General features: G+C 50.2%; 1 protein-coding gene across 8 annotated transcripts in view; it reads left to right on the forward strand.

Annotated features, from left to right (window-relative positions):
* Positions 1 to 7,913, forward strand: part of FRMD4A (FERM domain containing 4A) — a 461,080-nt gene extending 453,167 nt beyond the window's left edge. For 6 of the 8 annotated variants that reach the window (XM_029617199.1, XM_029617198.1, XM_029617197.1 and 3 more), the window contains 2 exons: positions 1,425 to 1,521; positions 7,051 to 7,913. In XM_029617199.1, the coding sequence (XP_029473059.1) occupies positions 1,425 to 1,521; positions 7,051 to 7,150 (197 nt within the window). In that variant the 3' untranslated portion in view covers positions 7,151 to 7,913. The other 2 variants (XM_029617203.1, XM_029617204.1) reach the window with 1 other exon arrangement.
* The last annotated feature ends 2,433 nt before the right edge of the window (positions 7,914 to 10,346 follow it).

Consider the following 10,346-nt stretch of genomic DNA (forward strand, 5'->3'; position numbering starts at 1 on the left):
CCGGGGGCGCCGGGCGTCACTGGGAGCGGGGGCGAGCGTGCTCTGCACCCGCTCCCAGTGACGCCCGGCGCTCCCGGGGGCGCCGGGTGCAGAGCACGCTCGCCCCCGCTCCCAGTGACGCCCGGCGCTCCCGGGGGCGCCGGGTGCAGAGCACGCTCGCCCCCGCTCCCAGGGGCGCCCGGCGCTCCCGGGGGCGCCGGGTGCAGAGCACGCTCGCCCCCGCTCCCAGTGACGCCCGGCGCTCCCCGGGGGCGCCGGGGTGCAGAGCACGCTCGCCCCCGCTCCCAGTGACGCCCGGCGCCCCCGGAGCGCCGGGTGCAGAGCACGCTCGCCCCCGCTCCCAGTGACGCCCGGCGCTCCCGGGGGCGCCGGGTGCAGAGCACGCTCGCCCCCGCTCCCAGTGACGCCCGGCGCTCCCGGGGGCGCCGGGCGTCACTGGGAGCGGGGGCGAGCGTGCTCTGCACCCGGCGCTCCAGGGGCGCCGGGTGCAGAGCACGCTCGCCCCCGCTCCCAGTGACGCCCGGCGCTCCCGGGGGCGCCGGGTGCAGAGCACGCTCGCCCCCGCTCCCAGTGACGCCCGGCGCTCCCGGGGGCGCCGGGTGCAGAGCACGCTCGCCCCCGCTCCCAGTGACGCCCGGCGCTCCCGGGGGCGCCGGGTGCAGAGCACGCTCGCCCCCGCTCCCAGTGACGCCCGGCGCTCCCGGGGGCGCCGGGTGCAGAGCACGCTCGCCCGCGCTCCCAGTGACGCCCGGCGCTCCTGGGGGCGCCGGGTGGGGATGAGCAACGGGCTGAATATAGGGAGGAGGGTGGGGGCGCACCTCAGGCTCACAAATGTTTCAGACCTTTTTGGGAGGGGAGGGCGAGGGGGAATCGGGAGGCTGGGACTCTGTGCCCGACACTTTTATCTTTTGAATATACTTTGAAAATCGCAGTTTTCCAGGCAGGTTTGGACCTGCTCTGAAGACGAAGAGCCCTAATACTCGCTGCTACCCCGGATAAGTTTAAGTCCAATGAGCGGGGAAGCTCATTTAAATCCCCAGCTATGTCCCGAGTTTGCCAGACAAATCGTTTTGAATATTGAACTCGATATAAAGATTTTTCTAAACTGGGGCATGAGCGTTACCTGGCCCAGCTTGGACCTCATAATAAGTTTGTTTCTCTGCCGTTCTGTACATTTTAAATGCCGTTCTCTTTCCTAACCAGCTCGCACTTGGGCTGTGAGCACCTTTCAGGGTGGTTTTTGAAAGCTCTCCTCTCTTTGGACTGCCAAACCCAGCCAAAAGTGCATGATTTGAACCCAGAGCAAATACAAATGTCCTTTATCGTTGCTGCTCGTCGGCATTCGTCTGACCTGCTGAGTGCACGTTGCTAGACTTCCTTGACCACCTTTTGACTCTTCTTTCTTTCTTTCCTTTGCTTCCCAGCTGCCTTACCTCACAGTCAGAGGAACTCGACACCATCTAAAGAGCTTGGAGCTACCCCACCCAGCAGCCCCCACCACATCCTTGCCTGGCAGACGGGGTGAGTTACAAGGCGCTTGTCGAAATAGTAAATGGCACCAAACAAGTTGGAGGCGAGACCTTTTCATTGGCTTAACGTAATACGTCTATGGCTGAGCTTTTGAGAGCTCAGCTCCCTGCATCAGGCTCGTGTTCACCTTTCTATGTACTTACACAGGGTGACTAACCTGGCACGCACGCCACTTTTATTAAAGGTGAATTCTTATTATGGTGCATCGGCTCGAAAAGCACATAGTGCATTGCACACAGGCAAGGGTGCAGAAAAATGGTTTGTTTAGCACCTTTAATGTAAGTATCCTAGGAAGCTGGTCAGCTGTGCCAGTTAGAATTATAGCCAATGTTGCTATGGCCCTGGCTATCAACTCAAATGATGTCGGTGAATAGCAATGCCCAACCCCTGATGAGATCATGAAGACGCGGGTCATGCTTTATCTGTACTTGGTGTTTGAATGCCGGAATCGCTCAGTCTGTGGCCTGGTGCCTTACGGTGCACCCGGGCTGGGGTCTAATCCTCACAACCCGGCATGGCTGACTTCAGCTTGGAAGTCCCACCATGGACGCCATGGGATGCTTGCAACGTGAGCGCAGCTTGGGCTGGTCATCTTGCTTGTGGTGGGTTGATCTACACTTGGCTGCTGATGGAGACGCAGTCCTCTCTGTTTTAAGTGTATTAACGCTTGTAGTTTTAGTCCTCTTCCTCTGTGTTTGGTGAGCCACACGGGATCATGGCTCTGAAGCATTTGTTATGGCTACACCTACAAAGTTTAGATTGCCAGAAAGAAATTGGATAGAGAACGGAAATAGTTGATAAAAATGGAGAAACGTGATGACAGAAAAAGACCCCACAGCCTATCTCGTCTGCCAAGCCCCACCAAGTGCGCAGTCCTACAATTCCTACCATGCGCTTAGAGATCCTCTGGGTTTATCCCAGGCTTGAATTCAGATACTGACCTTGTTTCCACCACCTCCGAATGCATCCACTAACCTCTCTGTAAAGACAGAATTCCTTAAATTGCTCCCAAATCTACCTCTTTCATCCTCATTCTATGATCCCTCATTCCCTGTACGTACCCGGATCAGCCCAGACTCCTGGGTTTGGCCTCCCCTCCAGCAGATGGAGACAGAGAAGTTTTGACTGACTCTGTCCTAGACCCAGAGGTGCCACCTACAGTCCGTCAGAATTTCTCTGTCTCCAGCAGATGGTGGAGGTGCAAAACCCTTCAGTCTTAGTCAATTTAAAAATAAAAAAAAAGGTTTAGGTTTTTACTCAGTTCCATCTGTGGGAATAGTTTAAAAAAATAGAGAGAACTTGGCAGAAATTTCTTCGAGCTCAAGAGCCTCCCAGGGGGTTGGCAGGTTCTGAGAGGACCATTCCAGAGCCTCCTTTCCGTTGAAAAAGGCTTCACCTCCCGTGCATGGAGACCTTTGAGATATTTGACTGTCTCTATTATATTTCTCCTATCCCGCCTTTCCTCTAGGGTCTGTACGTTTAGATCTTTAAGTCCTTCCCCATATGCTTTAGAAGGAAGAGCGCTGACCATTTCAGCTGCCTCCCTCTGGACAGACTCCATCCTGTTTCTATCCCTTTGAAGGTGGGGTCTCCAGAACTGTACACAGTATCCAAGTGAGGTCTCACCAGGGACCTTCACAGGGGCAACATCACCTCCCTTTTACCAATGACCATTCCTCTCCCTATGCAGCCAAGCAGCTTTCTGGCTTTTGCCATTACCTTATATCGAAACATAGAAATGACGGCAGAAAAAGACCAATCGGCCCATCCAGTCTGCCCAGCAAGCTCCCACACTTATTTCCCATCCTTATCTGTTTCACCGACCAGCAAGTTCAGGGCCCTTGTTGGTAACTGTTTGATTTTAATTTCCACCTGTTTGGCCACCTTGAGGTCATTGGCTATAATCACCCCCAGCTTCTGCTCTTGTTAACCTGCATTTTTTAGAATTAGATCTTAGCTGCTGGATTCTAGACCCATTCCTGGTGTTTTCAACCCCTTCCTGGCTGTCTGTCCCAGTCCCTGCGGCACACCTAAGCAGTCAGGTTTCCAGGATATCTGCAGTGAACGTCCAGGAGAGAGATTTGCATGCAACGTGGATATCCTGTTTGAGTTTGTATTTTGAGGGCCATTTTGACCAAGGATTTTATTTCAGAAAGAGAAACGAATTCACAGAAAAAAAAAACGTGCGAGTGAAAGCTTTCTGCACGAAGAAAGTGCTGCTGGAGCTTCGTTTAAAAATGCAAAATGTTAAGAACTGGGCAAACAGTGGGGTCAGTTTGGTGGGAAGCGCAGCTCCCTTTGCTGTGGAGGATGCGGGTTTGATTCCCTCAGGCTGGCCAGGACTGGGGCTGCAGAGATGGTGGTGCTCGCCAGCCCCCGGGGAGAGGGGAGCCGCGGCTATTACTCGGCCGTCTTCGGGCCTTCACTAGCCAGGCTGTAGCCATGATTTATTGGCAGCAGCCAAGGACGGTGGCTGTGGCGAGATGGGGACGTCATCGGAGTCGCGGGACCGGAGGCAGAAGGCCTGGTGGATGTTCCTCTCACCGTCTTTTTCTGTAACGTTTCTCGCGTTCCAGGATTACAAAACTCTGCAAACTGAGCTGCAGGCTGTGTGTGTGCATTTCTTTTTTCTCCTCCTTTGGCCTGAAATTGAAGTGGGCCTTGCGTTGATTCTCAGAGCCCTCATTGTCTGCACCTGATCCCCCTTCCCCTTCCAAAGAGCTCAAAGCCAACCAGATATTTGCTGAAGATGAAATTCAATAAGAAGCTTGACCAGTTTCGAGAATACAAATATTAATTTAAAACAGTTCTCTCCTCTGCCCTCAGAACTGCTTTTTGTAGAGTGAAACTGTGCGTGGATGTCCGTGTGTCCTTGTTTAGATACGTGTTTGTGCATGCATACATGTATGTAAATGTGTGTGTACACACCTGGCTAGAGTGAAGCCCACAGGTCAGCAGATCAGGGACACCACAGCAACGGACAAAGTAATCACTGAGGCTAACATTGATTTCTTTTACCCGCCCACGGGCGTGTGGCCCTCCCTTCCAGTTTGCAGGGGGGGGGGGGGGGTGTTCTCTCCCCACGGAGAAGGAAGTGCTGTACTGCATGGAGATCCATCCGCCACCGAAGGCACTCCTTATTAGAAAAGTAGCTCCTCCAGCCACGTTTTGGCTGATCTTGCCAGAAAGATTTTCCATTCCATTGCAGAGTCAGGAAATGATGTTTTTTGGGTTGTTTTTTTTAATGTTTGGCTGATCTCCGTTCCTGTCTCATCTTCCTTCATGGATCTCTGGCCACCCTCCCTTCTTATTATGTTCCTGCACCAAAGGTCTCTGCACCCATGCTTCATGGGCCTAAAGGGAGTTAATCAAAGCACAGGCCTACGATAATCACATGTCCAAGGAGTAAGGTTTACTCACACACACACTTTCACTCACACACTCTCACTCTCACACATTCTACATTCAGGCTTGTGATTAGTAATGTTACAAAACCACCAAAGGTTAAATTTACAAACTAGGACACACGGGTTTACTGACAGTTTATTTTCAAGCAAAAGTCAAATGCCTTTGTGACCGTTTGCATGCGATGTGTGTTGTGTCACTAACCCCTATGTCTTGAGAGAGGACTGAATCTGTCTTCCTCTTAACAACGGCCTCATGACGTCCTCTCTTTAACATTGTCTTTGCTCTTCCTTCCTTTGCTTTCCGATGTTCAGAGAAGCAACAGAAAACTCACCCAATATGGATGAGTCTGAGTCTGCAACTCACCAAAGTACTGATGACTAGAGGTATAGTAAGGGGGATGGGGAAGCCCGCTCTTTGTCTGTATGGAGATCCGGTGATGTGTTTGGGGGCGGGGGGGGGCTCCCCCAGGGGCGACGGCAGCCCAATTTAAGTGAGTTGAGCAGAGCCATGACTAGAACTCATTAGCACATCACTGGATTAGATAATGTACAACGCTCATCACCCATGCGTGAAAGCAGAGTTCCCTGTGACAGCAGAAATGGTTTGCAGGTCTTGGGAGCCTCCTTATTTCCACACACCTGGACTCAGGTGTGCTGTGGGCGGGAGCTTCCATGGTCTTGGTCCCGCCCATTGCAGTAACAGTCCAGGACCAGGGTTCATGGGACCACAGTGCCTTTTGAACCCAGTACATGTGCATCCTGAATCTGGCTATTAGGTGTCGCGTTTGAGCGATGGCAAGGCCACATTCCCCAACTGGGGCTGTGAACTCTACCTCCGCAGCATCCCCACAGCATGTGCAGACCTAGGTCGGTCCTGCTTCTTCCTTACTCTGCAAGAAACTGTAGATTTTGAGACTAATTTTGCACGTTTCAGTTGGAGCATGCTTGTTAGAAGTTTAAGCCCTGCTTTGATGGGGTTTCCTCTGTGGACCCAAGATGAAGTTACTTTTTATAGAAACGGCTCTTCTTCAGAAGTGCCGTGTTTAGTGAAGAATCCCCTAGCACAGAATGCAAGCATGCTTGAGATACGTACAAGGAGGGGATGATAAGGGCAAGAGAAGATGATCGAGTTCAAGAGACTCTGCAGAGCCAACAAGGCAGATTGGGTGGGCTGAGGGGCTTCTTATCTACCAACACCTTCCATGTTATCTTGGTTCAACAAAAGATGAGGCACTGAGCGAACGGCAGAAAGAAGAGTAGAACCAGGTCCCATAACAGCCCATGCCCAGGCACATATTGAGGCTCTTCGTGGCCTGGAGTCTTATAATATGAAAAAAAGATTTGTGGGTGTCCCTATCCCTCTTCAGAAAGCAGGGCGCCTTGCAGATGGTGAGTCAGCCAACACGTTCTAGGTGAGACCAACGTTCGAGAGTTCGGCCCCCTTCATCAGGTCTCACCTGCAGCCTGTTTGGTTGACCCTAATTTCTGTATATTCAAGGGGACTTAACGCAGCAACCACAATACTTTACCCTGGTTGTGAGAGAAATCCTTTGTCGGGTCCAACGTAAGAATAACGCAAAGGTGATGATGATGTACCTGAGTCTTCGAGGCCACGCACGGGGTCTCCTCTTCGGGTGTGACCTTCAGAGGCAAACCAGTCTGGTCCCAAAGCTTAGGCTGCACATCTTTTGCTATTTTTTTTACGTTGCTATTGAAGCCAAGAATCCAGACCCTGGTTGGTAAACACCTGCTGAGCAGAGCAGGGTATTTTAATGAAAGTATCGCTTCACAGGTGTGCCCTTGATTTTTCTGTCCTTAAAAATGGGGGAAAAAGTACATTTCTCATTGTGTTATGCCAAGGTTACTTTCAGAAGTGCCTGCAACATACCTTCAGTTCTCTTCGCTTTCTGTGGTACAAGCTGTTCACGCTAAGCTTTTTCCGGTAGTGGCCGACTTGGTCTTTAAGGATTGTGGCACCTCACTTCCACATTCCCGCGAAGCCAGTGGGGTGGAGGGCCAACCCTTCCTCTGTTTCACTCCGGGGCGTAGGTGAGGGATTAAAGACCCGCTGGGCTGTCTTGTTCAAACTGACCCTCTCTCCTGTCTCTTCCAGGAAATATGACAGCTGTTACCTGGATTCTCCTCTCTATCCAGATCTAGCAGATGTCCAGTGGTATGGGCAGGAGAAAAACAAGCCTGGGACTCTAGTGTGAACCCCTGACCTCAGCCTGATCACGTCAATGCCATTCGGAGATCACCTCACAGCCTCTCATTCGCCCTTACCCCCAAAAGCGGTCGCCCTCACACGCCGGCTTCAGATGCAGGTTCTTCACTTTGAGACGCAGCAGAGATTTTTCCTGGACCCCGGTGTCCGCGCCTACAACCAAGAAAGGGGGGCGTGGCCAGACGTGGGGAAAGTACTGAGAACTCTCCGAGCCTGGTCGACGAGGGAAAGGAGCGGGCAGGATGGAAACGGCCCCCGTTCCGTAGATCCCTGGCGTGTGAAAATGTGAAAGTCCCACCGACCCGAGCAGCAGAGGCGGCTGTCGTGGTCTTCGTTCCTGGCTTTGGGGAGGGGTTCTAGAGGGGGGGGGGACCTGCGTGTAAAACAATACAAAGCTGTCATTTCGGAGCTATGCCAGATGATCACAATCAATTTTATGCTACCAAAGATCTAAAAACGAACCAGCCAGGAAGGTAGGAGTTCCTGCAGCTGCTTGCTGAAAAGACATCTCTTCTGAACTGTGCGTTTCCAGCCACAACAGCCTCTGGCCCGGTGCTGCTGATCTGTTTTATTTCTTTACTTAAAGCTCATGAAACTGATGCCGTGTGCTGGTTTGAGAAGCGCGGGGACCTCTGGCTGACGAGAGCAGGTACAAACACTGGCATCTCCGGGGCTGATGACAAGCAAAGCACCAAGATCTCTTGACTGTTTTGATTTTATTTTATTTTTTTTTTTTTGTGGCCAGTTAACAATGAAAATGCCAAAAGCCGTCCTCTTAATGGAACCCACCAGTACTAGATGTCCTATTTATTCGCCAAGCGGTTTACATGAAATCAGAGGAAAGCACATTGATCTGTACAAACTGTCACAAGATCACACTTTATAGCACTTGTGTAGCAAAAGGGGCTTCTCTCGGCACAGCAAGGGACCCAACCTGCACTGTTAACAAAGCAGAAAAAAAAAACCCCACACACAAAGACTGCCAAGGTGTGCGTCTGCTAACCAGCGCTGCAAGATGGAGCAATCAGCACCACAAAACAAGATGGAGTCACGAAGGCTGCGGCGGCGGCGAGCTTTCAGCGAGGTCGTCAACAAGCCCGGAACGCCCTCGGACTTTAAAAGGCCCCAAATCCTTTCCCTGTGCCCAGGGTCCGCTTTGCTCTCTCCAGGGTATTTTTTGTGTTGCTACAGGCAGAGGGTGGAAAGGCCTCCGGGGATGGGTGGGGGAGAGGAGGGGGATTACCGTGTGAAGAGGAGACAAGACAAAGCGATGTGTGTGTGGTCCAAGAATACCGGGAGAGTGAGAACTCTTGTTACGTGACATTGCATTTAGAATAACAAGCAACGAAAAAAAAAACCTTCATTCTACCAAATCTCGATGACAGATGTTAATCTGAAATTTTTTTTATTTTTTTTGGTTTTGTTTTGCTGCATCCAATTCATTGGAGTACGAACTGGAGGCAGATGAAAAGGTTTTCGAGCAGCTCGCGTCATTATGCAGTAAAAGCGTGTGTCGGCTAGGATGGTAGGAAAGACAAATTAAGTAGAACAGGTTTTACTGTTTTTAACTGAATTCAGTTACACGCAAATACAGCGAGCAATGTTAATCACGCGCGATTAACTTGTCTTGGCACGGTGCTGAGGTGTAACGAGGCCCTCGTAAAGGAGCACTTGAGAACCATGATTTCTTTTATTTTACAGCCGCATCCCCGAGTAATTAAAGGGCCTATCGTGGTCTTAGGATGGAGGGAACAAGTGCCCTTGGGCCGAGCAATGGGTGGGCGTTAAGTCTACGCCACAATAAGTTGAGAGGCAGGGTCTAAATAAACCAGAAAAAAAAAATATTTTATGCAGATGAGTGTTGAACATGCTGTTAATACAATTCTAATTTGTTTTCATTCTGCATTAACTTTTTTAATTTTGGAAACTAGCAGGTGCTATCAAAAGACCAGTTACTGCTTAGTTAACTAGGTGTAAAGTTTTACATATATTAATGTCAATAGTTTTATTACCAGTTGTGAAAAATGGAATCTAGTTTGAAATTTAAGAGAGAAAAATCAATAAATAAAAGGAAAAGTTACAGAGGTTGCTCCTGAAACGAATGGACTGTAACGCATGTGCGATGCTTTTCCTGGATTCTGTTCAACTGTAATCGATGACGAACAAGAATATCTGTATGTTTTAGAAAGAGGGGCAGGATTTTTTAAAAGAATTCTGCTGTTAATTTATTCTTTTTGTATTAAGAATTTGTATAGTACCTTTACATTTTGCAAAACACTGTTGTCAACACTTCCTTATTAAAGCATTTTCAAAATGAAATGCCTTGAAGGTTCTCCAGGAAAAGCCTGACTGCATTCTCATGACCCTGTCAGTGGAAGGGCTTTTCCCCCCTCCTCCTTCCTTCCTTTACTAGCGTTTTTATGCTGAAAGGAGCTGGTAGATTGTCAGCGCTAGACACCAAAGTTTCCCTTTGTCTGCAGTGCATTATAGATTGCCCCAGCCATGCTGCAGGAGGCTAATTTAGTTTGCAGATTGGTCCTCTTTCGCTGCTGTGGGGGCACCTGTTCACTGTAAACTGGACCATGCACACCAGCTTACCTGCCATGGCCTGCCAGAGGGTAATGATTTCAGTGCACTGCTGTCCTGTACTGCTAGGCTGGCCAGCTGTCTCCATTATTTCAGGACAGGCTGCACCAGGCCAGGCGTTACACTAATGCATGCATGGCTGTGTAGTTTCCCAAAGAAAAGTATGTGCTGCGATTAAAATCAGGACTGGATCGGGCTGTATTGAAAACCAGAGCAAGCTAGCCCCCCATTTTACTGGGTATGAATAGGTAAATACGTTTTGGGTTATATTTATTTTATGGGAGGATCCAGTTTCTGTTGGTCTCCATCTTATCAGTGCACATGAGGTCCTCGAGGGCTACAACCCAGTCTGGTTTCCAGGATATCCCTAAAGAATATGCATGAGAGAGATTTGCATGCACTCTGCCTCTGTTGTGTGCAAATCTATGTCATGCATATTCATTAGGATATCCTAAAACCTCGACAGGTTTGTGGCCCTCGAGGACTGGAATTGCCCACCCCCTGCTTTACTGGATCCTTCCTAGGAATTAGAAACAGGTCACAAGATCACGAGCTCCATTCCCCCTCTGTTTACCAGCAGGTGTGGTTTGAAACCTATT

Source organism: Rhinatrema bivittatum, chromosome 9 (assembly GCF_901001135.1).
Source record: "Rhinatrema bivittatum chromosome 9, aRhiBiv1.1, whole genome shotgun sequence".
NCBI lineage: Eukaryota > Metazoa > Chordata > Amphibia > Gymnophiona > Rhinatrematidae > Rhinatrema > Rhinatrema bivittatum.